The sequence below is a fragment of the Anoplophora glabripennis genome, unplaced genomic scaffold (assembly GCF_000390285.2).
Source record: "Anoplophora glabripennis isolate ALB-LARVAE unplaced genomic scaffold, Agla_2.0 scaffold1, whole genome shotgun sequence".
Lineage (NCBI taxonomy): Eukaryota > Metazoa > Arthropoda > Insecta > Coleoptera > Cerambycidae > Anoplophora > Anoplophora glabripennis.
The window spans coordinates 2213203-2230965 of NW_019417028.1; the positions used below are offsets into that span (position 1 = coordinate 2213203).

The following is a 17763-nucleotide window of genomic DNA, read 5'->3' on the forward strand; positions in this document are numbered from 1 at the left end:
ATGAAGGTACCAAATTTTTTATTTGTCGTCGGTTTTTGTGAATTCTTTTCTTATTCAATTGACACCTTTCGTTTTATCAACTCATCAATAGCACTATTAATTCGATTGAACCCCATGGTCCAACTTTTATACGCGCGGAATGCTTAATATTTGATTTATGTTAAACGCAGATAATTCAATTTCATTTTCAAAATTTTTATTTTTATTGTTATGCCGAATCTAATAATGCCAAAACGCGAAATTAAAAAAATTATATTTATTTCACTAATTTCATATTTTTAATGTCAAAATTTGAAAGAAATATATTTCGCTTGTTCACTTATTTTTATTCTCGCGACGTTTGTGACTGCATGATATTAGCGTTAAAAGCATCTATTATTTATTCTTGGGGGTTGGTTCAAGGTAAATTTCACAGACACACTAAAAGGTAATCTGTTCCTCGATGACACCCATAAATATAACCTGCCATGGGAAATGCTACGTCACCTTTCTTTAACTTGTCAAAAGTCGTCTCTAAAACCAAAAGAAGTAGCCAAAACTCTGGATTCAGTAAGTTTCTAAGTGGGAATGAGTCGACGCGTCATATTCTGGAATTCGTTGTTCAGGGAAATACCAAGAAATCACATCTGAAACCTAAAAGTCAGCTAAAATTCTTCAATCGGTGGAGTCAGGTTACAAACTCAAACCATAAACTTACAGCCCAGAAACGAAACAGGACGCACACCACAGCAGACAATTCAGTGATGCGATCTATAAATCTAAATTCTTAACCAACCCACAGACACTGTACACACTATGATTTACTCACCGCAAGCATGTACTGGATATACGAAGACAATATAAGTCCTGTCACCTTGCAGTGCACTTGGTAGATGCTAGAAACCCCCTGCTCTCAAGCTACAAAATCTGCTGTCATTTTAGGTGTTACTGTTTTTCCTTTTGATATAGCCCCTGAAAGCAGTCACTCTGCAATCATGGTATCACCGAACTCCATGAAGGCAGGGACTCCTTTGCAGATCCACCTCCTAAACGTATTAGTTGTAGCAGATTTTGGAGCTTCTGTTGTAATGGGTGTACATTGTCTGTAGATTAGGAATTTATGTCCATTTATCAAATAAGCTCGCATCACTTGATCGCTGTGTAGAATTGTAAAGTCGTGGTTTGAATTTGTGACTTGAATCGACCGAATGCAAAAATGTAGATGATTTTTAAGTTCTAGCGGTGGTTTTTCGATGTTCACCCACAGCTGAAAGGTTGTAGAGATTAATTTAGCTTTTGAATAGTGCTCTTTCCAGAGGTGACTCTTGCCAACTAAAAGAATAATGCATCATTTTCCATGACAGATCACCTTCTAGGAGTCCTCTTTTGTGTGGTTGTGATTATATCTCCAGGCTTATAAATTTGTTACCGATTTTCTTTATTTGTAAGATATTTTTTACAATTGCAGTGGTTGTATGAACTTGTTAAACATATTGTGGTATCCCCGTGCTTATCTATAACTACAGTCAAACGTAATATTAGAAAGTCTGTTGTAGTTACTTTGGAAGTAATTATTTCAATTGAGTGCAGATTTTGCAAAGTTTGCCTTGTGCGGTGTGTGGTCAGGTTTTAGAACTTTCTTCGTGGTTAACGGGGGAACCTTACAAATTACCGAATAGTCTTCCGTAGTTGTCTACGACACATGCTAAATTAAATTCTTATTTCAGATACCGTTCTCCAACTTTAACCGCACCGAAAAGAAAACGATTGGGACGCTAATAAAATATGTTCGACTGGAAATAAATTCTCCTGGAAAGTTCCGCGTAAACTTTTTGTACAGCGACATATCGCATCTGTCTGACGGAGGAATCCCCCTGATTCGTGTTCAAAAGTCGTTGAGGGATTATCGGAAACTTCCTGTGCCATTACCGCGTGGAATTTCTTTCTGAAAATAGTTGTAAAGGTACGTACATACTGTGGGTTTTAGTGAAAACATTTTCAAATTTTGTTCCAAACCTATTTTAAGTCACAGCAAAATTACCATTAGAATTTTTTTATTTAAAAATAAAGAAACGTGATTTCTTTACCATTACATGTACAGAGTGTTTCACAAAAATGTACCGTAAATCCTAAGGACAATAGCAATGAGAAAAAAAATGCTATTAAAAATTTAATATATTTATTGCGGTCCTCTATTTTACAAAAAAAAATACTATGACAAAATTTCTTATAATTTTACGAAATTATTTTTATTGCAGTATATTTGGTCTTGCAACAGAACAGAGCATAATAGGCCAGGAAATATAGGGTTGGAAGGGACTTTTTTTTTCGGCAAGCTGAATTTATCGCTATAGATGCTAAATATTATGTACAATAACATATTAGTTTCCACAGTCATGAAAATGGGGGGAAGATAGTTTACAGGGTGGTTAATTGTATAATTTTTACGTAAATTCACGTTCTTCGCTTATAACTTTTTTCCGTCCATTTCCCCGAGAAAACAGTAAAGTACTTTTTTTCGTCTCCAAAAGACCTACAAAACTAGCACTCGTGCGTCAAAAAATATTGATTAGACCAAAAGTTATAAACAGAAGTTTATTTATGACTTTTGAACAATATTTCATCACATTTATAAGATTTTACATCAAATGATTCATAGAAATTAAAAAAAATTGGGATATACTTGAATTTGAACCTGAATTTTTTATAAAGGCACCTTCACACAGCGCGAGGTTCGGCGATCAAGTCACCACGTGACTAGGCCAATCGTGCCACGGCAGACCAATGACAGCTTGACTTATGGGCGCCCTTACGTTACTACCCCGCTTTGGTCCTGTCACATTACGGAGACGTGTTACGTTTTGTGAATGGTTATCAATAATTTTGTTATGTCGAGATAAATGTCGGAATGTCGAAAATCTGACCACACCCCGCACCGGCACGTGTCAAGTCCAGAAAGGCATTCGGTACTTTAGCGTGTGAATCAAGAAACGTCTGATCGAAACCTGCGTCCCGATAGAATGCAGCTGGCAATACCTGTGATCGCTATCTTGCATGACCACTTGGAAGTGCCCTCGATAGTCATTTGCTCCGCTTGCTCAATTGAATCAATGTGTGTGTCTGGGTCCACTGAAAATGTTGTTCTGCGCGCCGTCAACCGGAAACAAGAACACCGATACAACAAAAGAGGTCACTACTTATAAATATCTGCGTGCGGTGGGGTTCTCCTTATGTCGTGTTGTTTCGACCAGCACCTAGATCCTTGGGAGTACTTAATATATGTTTAGTATAAAGATAATTTAACTACAAAATCAGTAATTTTACTTGATTCGTAAATAATGCTTAAGTTAGTAATGAAAATGCAGCTGCAAGCACCAACTAATATAGTGAAAGATATGTAAGTATACAGCATACGTACATAGAAAATTGTACTGTAATCTTGAAAATTGTAATCTGAATTTATTATCTGTGACGTTTCTTCAAACAGTTTTTCTTTTTCTTCACAAATTAAAAAAATAACGAAATAGTGTTATTGTTAAAAAACTTATTTTTATTTACTTTGATATTCGCGGAAAACAAATGAAAAACTATTCATGTACATATAAATAAACAACAAATTGGAAATTAAAAAAAAAACATTTCAGGGTAAACCACTGACATAAATTAAAAACAGGTTAGGGCCAAGAACTGGTCCATGTGGCACTTCCGCATTGACACCGAGACAGGTTGAAGTAGTATTATTAAGGACGACATATGTCCATTACTGAGGTAATATGTAAGGCCAACACTGTGAGCTGTCAAACTGTAATAATGTAATTTATCTACGAGAATCGAGTGGGACACACAGACAAATGCTTTGACAAAATTAAGAAACTGGAAGTATTAGTATTCTCTGGGCATTTGAAGTTTTTTTTCCGAAAGCCTAATATACAGGGTGATTCACAACTTATCCAAAAAAATTTGGGAATAAATAAATGTAATGTAAAATCCTTATAATTTCCGAGAAAAAAATTATTGAAGTTGTAGTATTTTCAATTCTTACATAGTATCGCTCTCTAGCGTCACTTGCGTTGTGCGCTGTGCGCAATGCGCTCTCTCTTTCCACGTGGCTCAGGCGATTCCGACTACTAAAATCCGATTTTAGTAGGTATTAACGTTTTTGCGATTGTGTTTACATTAGTTTTTCAAGTGTCAAAAATGGCTTAGGTGTATAGCAACTCGGAGTTAACGGATATTGTTTTAACTTATGGTGAAGCGAGACAAAAAATTATTTTATTAATTAAAACCACAAATTAATTTTGTTAATTAATAATTACAATAGCGACAGAAGCAGTTGAATTTGTCGATATAAAATAGGTGTTATAAAATTTTATTTATTTCTTTTCTTTCAATTTTTTGTCCGTTCATTTTTTATTATACTTTGCCGCCGTGCTGGTCGCCGACTGCAGCCGACTTTGCCTTGCGCGCGGTGGCCAGTTTAGTAGTGTATTTTTAAATCATTTTCGTACTGCCCTTTTTGAGTTTTTTTTTTCTACAAAACTGTATTTGCAAGTCATTAAAGTAGTACATTAAATTTTTTTTGGATAAGTTATGGATCACCCTGTATATTCCTTTTGCTTAAAACCTGTTTCTGTAATCTTGACATCAGTTTGTCTATGGCTAAAGTTGATAGCTTTATTGATTAGAGTTAAACATTTTCTTAATTGAAGTAGTATATAATTATGTGTTTTTGGAACATTTTCAAACATTACAAATTTTAAGGGATCGTTGTACAACTTAGATATCTTCAGGAAATCGGGATAGATGCTTTGAAAGATGCTGACATTTATTAGAATGTTATTACAACAAACAAATAATAAATTGTCTGTCATATAAGACACTTTTGTAAAAAAATGTATTGTTTTGAAAACGAAAGAGGAAAAGCTTCGGAAATGCAAAAATTTATTGGCAAAAGTTTCAGATTAGGTAAAAATAAGTTTATTAAAAACAACTCTTGACGGACTTTTATTGTGTAAGAGTCTATTTACATTTTTCTTTTAATTTTTCAATTCGTAGTACGGTAGAGTATCCCAAAAGAAAAAGAAAAACAGTTTTGTTAAAAATTTCAAATCAAAAAACTTTTTCGACTTGGTCCTAAGTCAAAACAGGCTAATATTCCTGACATTTCCTTATTGATCAAACCTTTTTTTCGCACTGTAAGATATTAGTTGATGTTTCGCAAGTCTAATTGTAAATATTCAATGAAAACGTTCTTAAATTCATATAATTTTATTTGCAAGCCTTGCGCCATGTCAACTAAAGTAACGGCCATCCAAGAGGATATTTATAGGCAGTAACCTCCAAGTACAACAAAATACAACATCCAATAATGAACAAGGCGCGGAAGTAGGGACCACGGATAATGCTTTTTGCCAATTCCAACAGTATTGGCTATTAATTCACACAACAGGTCCTGTAAACGATTTTCTATTTGGCACAGGTTCAATAATTGTCTTTAGATCGCCGTTGGGCACGAACCCGACGCACGTGTTCGTCTCGGTTTCAAAATTGTTATGAAATTTTATCTGTGAATAACAGCAGTGATTTTTCCATTTACGTTTGCACTGAAATGACTATGGGGGAAAATACGTCAATAAATTGTGTATAATACACAGAGGGTTACAATTTTTTAATTGTCCAATACAGGTATCTTTCTTATTTTAAGAGATACAGAAATGATTAAATAAGCAAAAATGTGCAGAATTTTATGCCGATCACGGATTCGAATAGTTCCGAAAATATTTGAAGGGAACCGATTTTATGCTATTTCTTTTTTTTAGTCGTATTTCACTTGTTTTTCAAAATTTTTTTGTTGCATAAATAATTTTGCAATTAACAAAAAATTACAGTTTCTTAAAATTTTTGTCAATTTTCTACAAATTAATTAAACTTCATGGAACTTTAAAAAATTCTCCTCATTTCATTTATAATAAGCTCCCGAAATCCGCTATTGAACAGATGAGTCGTTGCTGAGTTATTGGCAATTCGAAAATCCAATATGGCGCCTATAAAAAACAAGACTTCGATGTCGTTTCAGACGTTGATAACAACAATATACAGGCTGTTACAAATTCGCTTTTCACTACAGGGATCTCGGAAACGATAAAAGATACGAAGTTGGTTAAATGGGCAAAGTTGCGTAATCAGGTGACCAACATTATGCCTCTAAAAAATCAAGGCTAACCTGATCAGTTATTGAAATGTATATAAAAAAGAAAATTTGGAAATCGGTTTTTCTTTCATTTCAGCCTTATTTCAGGTGATATTGAAAAAAAGAACACTTTTTCATGGCAACTTTTTGTCCATCGTCAACATTTTTTTAAATACGGCCCTGGATATTTTATTACATTTTTTTGCAAGCCTTCATGACCCCCAATATTGTACTGCTTCAGCCCGAACCAGATTCAGACGTTTTGTCTCGAAAAATTCATCTTCAATGTATCCATTCCAAATGCATCCATTATTTATTTAGATTTATATGTTTATTGAATTATCGTAGACTGTAAGTGACGTTATACCTAGTTATTTAAACTATTACCATTACGCGTTACAATAAAACATTATTAGAGTTTTAATTTTGTGCCCATAGCTGTTTCTAGTTTTCAAAATTCAATTTCACAGGGTCTAAGGACACTTAAGAGTGTAAGATAATTCAATAAATATAGAAAACTAAATAAAAAATTAGATAAATTTGGAACACTGAAGATGAAGATGAATTTTATATGCAAGATCGTCCCCAGCCTAGTCAGGGGGGAGGGGGGCAAGATACAAAAGAGGATGAAAATAATATAAATTGTGGTTACAAATACGTACAATGATTTAAGTTTTTGTAGAAATACTTTTAATAAAACCTTTTTGACTAAGAAATATATAAATTTCTTAAATCTGTGGGTAAAACTACAAAATTAAATTGTTTTGCATCCCCTACAAAATATTGATGCGTTACACATAGTTTTTTAAGTAGAAGTAAAAAATCCAGGGGCGTATTTTGTTTTATAAAAGTGGGGTCTTAGGACAGTCATTGTCCAGCTATAGCGTATCAAAAATAAAAAAATATATAGTTTTCAATTTTTAATTTCTAAACCGCTTGAGATAATTTAACCAAATTCGGCGTGCATATTTAGTATGACAGCAGGTATGAAACAAAAAATTACCAGCTTTAGAAACTTACCAGAGGCGGAGGTGTGGGTACCTATTATCATTATTTGCCAAAAACAAAATGTATCACCCTGTATAATATTACAAATAAAATAGGTCATCATGTGAGCCATTGTATTATCTTCACGTTTTGTTTTTTTTTACACTTTTTTGTATTCCAAACCGACTAACAATAAAATTGATTTATTTGATCAACGCCCTGGTTTTCGAGACTAAACGTCTGAATCTGGTAAGGGCTGAGGCCAGTACATTACTGGGGGGTCATGAAGGCTTCCAAAAAATGTAATAAAATTTCCAAGGGCATATTTCAAAAAATGAAGTTGATGATGGTCCTAGAAAGACTGAATGTTACATTTAAACTTTGGTTATGCCATTCGTTAGAGGGCAAAAAGTTGCCATGAGAAGTGTTCTTCTTTTGTCAATATCACCTCAAACAGGGGTGAAATGAAAAAAAAACGGATTTTCAAATATTTCGAAAACTAATGATTTTAGATTTGATTTTTTAGAGGCTGGTCACCTGATTATGCAACTTTGCTCCCATTTTAAGCTTCTTTGTATCTCTTACCGTTTTATCATAATTCCACAATTTAGATTTCGTATCACCTTTCACTAAGCTGTTATCCACACGTATAAATAACTACATACTTAACAAAAATTTCATAACAGGGTACGTACTTTTGATAATTTTTATTGTAAAAATTTGAAGTTATGTGTTATTCTGTACAAGAAACTAGTTGCTTCTAGGAAAGCTCAACATTGTGCTGCTACACGAATTCTAAGTGCATGATATACAGTGTGTCCGTATTAAAGCGAACAAGGGACTATGGCGTTATTAGATTTTCGAAAGACGTCAAATTTCTTGTTGTAAAGAACATGAAATCATAACAATACTTACATACTAATTTTTTTATTGCTTAAAAGTTTAAAATAGTAGATTTCATGCACTAAAAGATTTGACATTTCAAAAAAACAAAGCCTCATATGTCACATGTCGAGCTTAACGCGGACACCCTGTATATTCGTCGGGTACAATGATGTATGGACGCTGTGTAGAGAACGTATTCTCTTCTAATTTTACTATCAGGGTAGTTACTGAGATGTTGTGTGTAAGAATTACCCAATCGGTTGAAAGGCTCAAGCAATAAGGTGATAGGAGTCAAGAGATAGCAGAAGCGACATTCAGCATTCAGTCAGAAGTTTGAATTATGCACCAAACTATAATAGATCTGCTGGCTCAAACAACTATTATATTTTGGCTTCTCTGTGTAAGCGGGAATACGTTAGTAAGGTAGCTTTGGCGACAGCAGTTGCGCCATCTCGTGCTTAATTTTTTAAATCTTGAGTAGGTCTAAGCCTCAGTGTCATCTGCTATGAATGGATTTTAATAAGGATTCAGTAAAATAAAAAAGTGTTGTGTTGCTAATTGTAATTCTGGATTTTCACCCTGTATATTTTCACACTTTACAACACAACACTTACATCTTGATTGTCATTTTTCTTCATTTTATTTGACGATAAATTCTTATTAAATTCTATTTATACAATGTGACACTGAAGCTTCAATCTACAAAAAAAATTTCAAAAATTAAACATGTGATGACGCAGTGACTGCTCGTCAAAGATACTTTACTAGCCTGTAGTAGACCTTCAACTGGAAACATATTTTTTTGCCATTAACTATACATGCAAAGCATTTTTTGAGTTCACGTCATAACTAACAATAAGCCTGAAGCCTTACATTGACTAAAACGAAAATATTTTTCCGTTTGTAAAATCCCAGTTTGGCTTTTATACCGGGTGTCCAAAAAGTCTGGAAACACCTGAATAATTTCCCAGGTAAATTATTTTGTTAAGGTCATTCTTGCAGTAACTTTTGAAGAGGAATTCAATGGTGACCTTGGATTTGACCTTGACAATGACCTTGAGGGTTATTTCAAGGTCACCTCAATTTTTTTAAATGGAAACCATTTTTTCGACGTCGGCAATCGAAAGAGCGGGAAATTTTACGTCCAGAAACTCTAAGGTCATATATCAGGATTGACTTTGAAGGTCATTCAAAGGTTATTTAAATTTGAGGGCTGGATATCTCCGAAGGACACAGTTAATGAGAATAGTACAAAGCGCACTTTTAGTTATTTTGTTTAATTGCAGTTAGTGGTGACCTCAAACTAGACCTTCTTGGTGTCCTTCAAGGTCATTTCAAGGTAATAAAGCACCCCAAAGGGAACATAAATTACTACGCCCACGTCGTTGTTCCTGGGTAACGCTAAAAGTAGAAGTATGAAAACTTCCGCTCTTTTGATTGCCGACGTCACATGAGATTTTCAGTAAAACAAAATTGACCTTGAAATGACCTTGAAGGACACCAAAAAGGTCGAGTTTGAGGTCACCACTAATTGCAATTAAACAAAATAACTAAAGTGAGCTTTGTACTATTTTCATCAACTGCGTCCTTTTTCCAGCCCTCAAATTTAAATAACCTTTGAATGACCTTTAAGGTCAACCCTCTTTTATGACCTTATAGTTTTTGGATGTAAAATTTCCCGCTCTTTCGATTGTGGACGCCGAAATAGGGGGTTTCCATTTAGAAAGATGGAGGTGACCTTGAAATAACCTTCAAGGTCATCGTCACGGTCAAATCCAAGGTCACCATTGAATTCCTCGTCAAATGTTGCTTGACATTTTGTCAAAAATAATTTACCTGGGAAATTATTCAGCTGTTTCCGGACTTTTTGGACACCCGGTATACATTAAAGGTCTACCCTCCCGCCGATGGTGAACTTAGTGTCGATCTGTACGCATATAGGCACATGATACATAGACCACATAAATCTCTTGCACATGTAGTATGTACAAACAGCAACACCCCCCCTTCGACAAACCTGTGATGGCGATTTTCGCAGACCACTTCGAGGTACCATCGAGGACGGACTGCTTGACGGCCTTCATGTGGCCCGAGTGGCTCTTATCCTCCACGCCGAACACTTCCCTGTGTATCAAGAACGTTTATACGGTGCCATAGAACACTGATATCCGCTAACGCCTCCCTTAAAAGATTTGCGGATAACCGCGATGAACGGGAGAGATCTTTGCACATATTTTTTCCTCAACGAGATTATTTTTTATTATTAAGAGATTATCTTTTTCGGAATACTTGTCGTGTGGACGACTATTCTTTGTACACGTAGTGTACAGTAGTACACATTATACAGGGTGTCCGCAAATTTCACCGACAATGTTTGACTGCATATTCACGACGATAAGTAAATACGATCTACGAAAAGAAAGTTAAATAAAAACTTTTTGGTTTTTGGGTTACAGGCCTTCAAAGTTGTTAAAAATAAATCTAATTTAATTAATAACTTCATAATCCTTTTACCTATCTGGTTAAAATTTGGCACATTTTATTATTTGTTTATGAAGTTATTAATTAAATTAGTTTTATTTTTGACAGCTTTGAAATCTTGTAACTCAAAAACCAAAAATTTTATATTTAACTTTTTTTTCGTAGCTCGTTTTTATTTATCGTCCTGAATATGCGTTGTCGGTGTAATTTGCGGACACCCTGTACGTATAGGAATAGTCAAGTAAAACTTACAAACTAAAGTCGTGTAGGCAAAAATGCCAATAGAATTTTAAATAAATATTTACGATAAATTGGTTTTAATTCATCAGGCAGCCTGTTGCACATTTTAGGTCTTAAACAATCCGAAGAACTAGCAGTTATTTTTATTCTAGTAAATGTTATACAGGGTGGGATCTTGAAAACGAAGCATAACGAATAACTGTCAGGAAAATTATTTTTCTGAAAAACGCCGAAACAGGTCGATCTTTGATCGAAGGGGAACATCTTTTCAAATAAATGTCTTGCTACAGACTCTGCCCCCTTAGGAAGGGGGGTCAACCCCCCAAAAATCTTAATAGGGAAAGTAGGTTAAGTGACACATGGTTTGAAAGGTATCCTAATTCTCTACACAACCGTATTTTACTTTTTGAATTTGACCGATTAGTTTCGGAGATGCAGGTTGTTAATAAAAAACCTACTTTTTACAACTTTATTCGCAAATTACTCATGTCAGCCAATTAATTGTTCAAATTTATGAACTCCAGCCTCCATACAGTAATACAAGTTTTGTAAAAAGCGTTCACGCACATTTTATTGAAGTAACCTGGTGGCATTCGCTGACAATGCATTGGAGTAGATCTTGAAGGGAAGATACTGCCGAACAACAGCAACAAGCTCCTCCCTGTTGGAGCTATTTACAATCTTGATTTTATTTTTAATATCTGCTTCCCGGATGAGTGTTCTTTTTCTGTTAATGGCACCGTCAATTGTCATAGATTGACTGCACTATCGCCGGATTTGTCTACCTTGGACTTTTTCTTGTGGAGTCAAAAATTTATTTCACTCCACCTACTTCCCTTCACGATGGTTGTGCAGAGAATTAGAATACCTTTCAAACGTTGTGTCACTTGACCCTCCATCCCTATTAAGATTTTTTGGGAGGTTGCTACCCCTCCCTAGGGGGTAGAGTTTGTAACATGGAATTTATGTGAAAAGATGTCCCCCTTCGATTAAAAATCGACCTGTCTCGCCGTTTTTCGGAAAAATAATTTTCCTGAGAGCTATTTGCTCTGTTTGGATTTCAAGAGCCCACCATGTACGAAAGTCCATGCAGCAGCAAAAGATAGCGGCTAATTTAGCATGAACTTAAAGCATATAGTTTATTTAAATCGCAATTTGGCCAACTTGCCTGAATTTTTGATATAAGTTAGTTTGAGGTATATAATAACAATAAGTGACAGTAATTTTTTTTCAACCCTCGAACAGGGGTGAAAAAAGAAAATAAAGGGTAGATTGAAAAAATATATACAGGGTGTTCCTAAATAAGTGTCGCAACGGAAAACTGTAAATTCCTCTTGAAAAGAGAAACACATTTTTCCTCTTCCATTTTTCTCTCCGAGCTTTCGTTTTCGAGATACACGGTGTCAAAATTTTGTTTCAGATTTTTGCCAATATCTTAGGAACCGTTTGAACTACAGGACAGCTTTTGTACATACATTACCACTATTAATAGCTACTTGTAGCAAATGTTGTTAAATTTCGTTAAAATTGTTAATTATTACTACCTATCTTTTGAATCATAAAAGATTTTCGAAACATTAGCAAAATGTTTGTTTTTCTTCATAAAAAGTCATTTTTCNTAATAAAAAACCTACTTTTTACAACTTTATTCGCAAATTACTCATGTCAGCCAATTAATTGTTCAAATTTATGAACTCCAGCCTCCATACAGTAATATAAGTTTTGTAAAAAGCGTTCACGCACATTTTGTTGAAGTAACCTGGTGGCATTCGCTGACAATGCATTGAAGTAGTTCTTGAAGATACTGCCGAACAACAGCAATAAGCTCCACCCTGTTGGAGCTATTTACAATCTTGATTTTATTTTTAATATCTCCTTCTCGGATCAGTGTTCTTTTTCTGTTAATGGCACCGTCAATTGTCATAGATTGACTGCACTATCGCTGGATTTGATTTGATTGGATTTTGATATAAGTTAGTTTGAGGTATATAATAACAATAAGTGACAGTAATTTTTTTCAACCCTCGAACAGGGGTGAAAAAAGATAAAATAAAGGGTAGATTGAAAAAATATATACAGGGTGTTCCTAAATAAGTGTCGCAACGGAAAACTGTAAATTCCTCTTGAAAAGAGAAACATATTTTTCCTCTTCCATTTTTCTCTCCGGACTTTCGTTTACGAGATACACGGTGTCAAAATTTTTTTTCAGATTTTTGTCAATATCTTACGAACCGTTTGAATTACAGGACTGAGCTTTTGTACATACATTACCACTATTAATAGCTACTTGTAGCAAATGTTGTTAAATTTCGTTAAAATTGTTAATTATTACTACCTATCTTTTGAATCACAAAAGATTTTCGAAACGTTAGCAAAATGTTTGTTTTTCTTCATAAAAACTCATTTTTCTTGAACACCGTTGACTTTAGAGCAATGAACCAAGAGAACTCTTTTTGTGTAAAATTTATTGACGCTTCAGAATTTTTCCAGTGGCGTAAAAGTTGGGGGGAAAAACCCTGACGATACCTTAAAATCTCCACCACTGGCACGTTCAATGAATTCGAGAAAAGTGCGAAAAAGTAGCTATTAATAGTGGTAATGCGTGTACAAAAACTCAGTCCTGTAGTTCAAACGGTTCCTAAGATATTGGCAAAAAAATGTTAAAAAATGAAAATTTTGACACCGTGTATCTCGAAAACGAAAACCCGGAAAGAAAATGGAAGAGGAAAAGAATGTTTCTTTTTTCAAGAGGAATTTACAGTTTTCTGTTGCGACACTTATTTAGGAACACCCTGTATAAAATTCATCCATTTTTCTGCTTACGATTTTTTTAAATTTCTGAAATCATCCCTTCTCGCCACTCTAACTCTGTTAATTTTAATAGTACAAGAAAAATTCAATGGACCATTTCTATGTAGAATTTTATGCTCTACAACTTTTACAAGAATTTTTTTTTCTAGCTCTTACCCCTTTTGAGTTATCTTGAAAAACCCCTTTATTTTACCTTTTTTCACCCCTGGCAGGGGGTTGAAAAAAAAATTACTATCGCTTACAGCGACAGTGTAGACGAGTGACAGAAAGAGAGAGGTAGTTTGGGTATCATCTTTCTTCTACGCGCAGGTACGTGATTGGCTAGCGCAAATCTCCGCTCTCTAGTTTCTCTATTTTAGAGAAAGGCTTTATTAAATCGACAACCGAAACAGATTTACTCGCTTTACTTTAATTATATGGAGGGTTACAAATATCCCTTAAATATTAAATTAAATTGCTATGAGCATATAGTTAACACATTTTTTTTAATTCATATTTCAGGAGAATTTCTAGAGGAAGCTGTAGAGACAAAAGGAGCAGCACTCGAAGATGTACGTTCGCAGTACCTAGACGTTGAATAAATCGTCTGGGGCTGGGAGTATATTTTTGTTGCTGCTTTGATCGACGTGGCCACAAGGAAGCGCTCAAATTTGTATGAAGAAACCAAATTCATTTTTTTCCTGGAGAAAATGCTTCTTCGTCTCTTTTGAAAATTTTTCTGTATCATTTATCGTCAATTTTTAACAAAAAACAAAAATACTTATTTCAATTAAATTTTAAGGAAAAGTGACTGGATTTCTTGTAAAATTTTTTGCTATAAAAAATTTCCCCTCCGCCCTCCCTACGATTTTTTTGCTCCATTTTTTGTCAATTTTTAACAAAAAATAAAAATACAAATTTCAATTAAATTTTAAGGAAAAGTGACGGCATTTTGTGTTAAATTTTTTGCTCTATTTTTTGCTATAAAAAATTTCCCCTCCGCCCTCCCATCGATTTTTTTGCTCCATTTTTTGTCAATTTTTAACAAAAAATAAAAATACAAATTTCAATTAAATTTTAAGGAAAAGTGACCGGATTTTTTGTTAAATTTTTTGCTCCATTTTTTGCTATAAGAAATTTCCCCTCCGCCCTCCCTCTGAATTTTTTGCTCCATTTTTTGCTATAAAAAATTTCCCCTCCGCCCTCCCCCGATTTTTTTGCTCCATTTTTTGCTATAAATAAGCCCTTTTTTGTCAATTTTTAACAAAAAATTTTCTGCCGCTTTGGATGCCCTGCTGTCTCCCCCTCCGTTTCAGTTTGGACCGAGAAAGAATTTTTTTTTAAATTCATTCTCGTTTCGGACTTTTCCAGAATAATTTTCAGATTACCTGAAGACTAGTTCATTTTTAATTTTATGATTTTAACGAATTGTTACTGTTTTAGTATGACCAAAGAATGAAAAATTCATGAAATTTCTCTTTTTAAATAAAACAGAAGTGAAACCAAAGCAAAATTTATTAAAAAACGTTTTCACAATATCTCTTTACCAATAGAACACAATTTAGTACAATGTAATAATTGATAGAACACAAGGGTTGCCTGATAACTAGACAATTTGTTCCTCCTTCAAAGATACAGGGCGAATGCGACACACCGGCTTTCCGTCATTTCTCGACTCGTTTTGTTGGTTCCGATTACGCAACATATTTCACCGTCTTCGTGGTCTAATCAACGTGTTTTGAAAACTCGAAACAATTCTGTAAAATGAAATAAAAAGGATTGTTACATACAGGGTGTTTTGTACTGTAATAGACAATAAAATTATTACCCATTTAAACAATATCTGTGTTATTTTTTTGAGACAGCCCTGTATAACTTTTATACACATGCTTTGATTTATAAGAAAAAATGTCTTTTTCTAAGATGTGCTTATGCACATCTTAGAAAAAAAAAAACTATTATTAGTCGCTAGGCAAACAAGTCGTTCTTTCTTTAATTCGTTTCATATTTCATAAACCATTCAAGACATCTAATTTAACAAGCGTTATGTTTTTTAAAAAAAATAGCTCTCGTATTTTTTATTTTATAGCTATCAAGCTATTCAAACAAATTCAAAATTTAATCCAAAATTTCACACAAATGAGGTCAAATAATGTTCTTCCATACCAAAAATTTAGGTATGCAACTATTTTATGGGGTAGCCCATTGTTTGAATTTGTTTAAATTATGTTAGTACTGTTAAATTAGATAAAGAAGCATAATGTGGTCTTGCTATATCTCCAGTAAGATTCAAAAATTTAATTAAATTCAAAGACCTACTTCAACTAGGTAGCACAGTTATGAAATTAAACAGAAATTATTGGAATAACTCAGGTCAAATGTTTGGAAGAAATGTACATTTTGACTCATATAGAAGAATTAAATTTATGTTGCGAAACATATTTAAATTAAAACACATTTGAACATTACAAAAGCGCAGACAGCTTAACCATTGGCGTGCGTACTGCCTGGCACTGAAATAGTTTTGAAAAAGAAATATTGCCATTCCCTTTTTTGATTTTGATGCCACTATTGCCACTAACTTCGATTGGTTTTTTGTTATGAAAATACATAAATTCAATTTTATTATATTATTCAAACAACTAAAGTTGTAAAAAAAACAAAAACAAAAAACCTGCACACCTTATACCAAAGATGTTATGTTACTAGGATTTTTTTTTGTCTTTTTTGTACGATGAATCTGTCCACGAGGGACGTGTTCTTTAAATCACCCCCTATTAGGACTTATCCGTTCATACATCGATTTTAGTAAACATTTAAGGCATGGTTGTAACCTATACATTAGTTTGTGAGTAAATTAGGGATTAGGAATAGGTCCGTTTGGTTGGTTATTTAATATAACATTTAAGGGAGGTTTGTAACCCTCCAAATAATTTGCGAGTAGATCTATTTCGCAGTCGTTTTAGTACAGCCTTTTTTTGTTATATCGGCATTTTCGACATCCATCATGGTGTATAGCTTTTCCGATCTCAATTGAACGACCAAGAGGTTAACAGTATGTACCAGGCTAGGCATTGAAATATTTGAAAAATTTGTTCCCATATTTATTTAGCCATACCCATACAGGTCCGGTCGCCCAGTTAAAGAAGCAAACGCGGCACAAACTCAGTCGCACTGGGCGACTTTGCCATAAATTCAGTTGTCAACAAAAGGCTTAGCAGTGCAGTGCAACAATGCAGAATTTGGTGTGATTCAGGTAATTTTAATTTATTGGAGACACCTTCTATTAATCATTCATATTACAATTAATTGCGAAAGGCAGAAATAAGAGGGATATCTTTGTTTACCAATATTATCACAACATGGCATTTTGGAGACCTTTTGAAATGGAACAAAACGAAATTTACCACCAATATAATTAAATTGTTTGACGACATAAATAATTAAAATATGTTGTTGATCAAATAAACAAATAATAATTTTCTAAACACTATATATAAAAATTATTTTAATTTTTTACCTTTAGCAGAAAACTTTTTGGGTCGCCTATGAAGCTCATTAAATTTTATTGCCAGGCGTTTTTATACATTCTCAACTGACTTCAGAAAGACTATACATATGGGTATCGTTCGAAAGAGACCGGCTAAATTGGCCGAATGGCCGCTATCTTTGGCTGCTGTTTTACTGTGCAACAATTTATTTTTACTGTGAAATATATTAAAATGACGAAAACAATGTTTTCGTAGAAGTTTTTTTTGGAACTTTCGTTAAAAAAATATAGGGTATAACAGCGATGTTGCGGTAAACTATCAGGATTGATTACTCTCGTCAGAACGAACAAAAAGAAAGACACAAGTTTCCCTAAAACAATGGAGACATATTCAACTTTTTAAATATATCACAAAATGAGAATAGGTTAAAAAATGGGAGACCCATGTTTTTTTATTCTGACGTCATTTAAGGCCCAAAGAAAATCTCAAATCTAGCGCCAAATGTAATAATTTCCAGGATATTTTAGTTTGCATTTGCAAATAGTGTCTATCCAATCATTCAGTTTTATTTCTTATTTCCGAATTATCAAAGATCTAAAATTAAAAAATTAAACTTTGAGGTTATGTAACTATGCCAATATTGAATTTTGATAAAAGTGTCATAGGTACCATTATTTTTTAGTATATTTATCTGTAAATTTGTTGTTCGTAGTTTCTGGA

General features: G+C 33.8%; 1 protein-coding gene and 1 long non-coding RNA gene across 2 annotated transcripts in view; one reads left to right on the plus strand and one right to left on the minus strand.

Moving 5' to 3' along the window:
• The window catches only part of LOC108910991, an 82182-nt gene that overhangs the window by 49647 nt on the left and 14772 nt on the right, over nucleotides 1-17763 (plus strand). The window contains exon 2 of the long non-coding RNA XR_001964491.1: nucleotides 1707-1942. This is a non-coding gene — a long non-coding RNA (uncharacterized LOC108910991). The remainder of the gene's footprint in view (nucleotides 1-1706; nucleotides 1943-17763) is intronic.
• The window catches only part of LOC108910349 (protein unc-13 homolog B), a 465101-nt gene that overhangs the window by 42034 nt on the left and 405304 nt on the right, over nucleotides 1-17763 (minus strand). The window contains exon 18 of the mRNA XM_018715183.1: nucleotides 10059-10165. Within this exon, the coding sequence (XP_018570699.1) occupies nucleotides 10059-10165 (107 nt within the window). The remainder of the gene's footprint in view (nucleotides 1-10058; nucleotides 10166-17763) is intronic.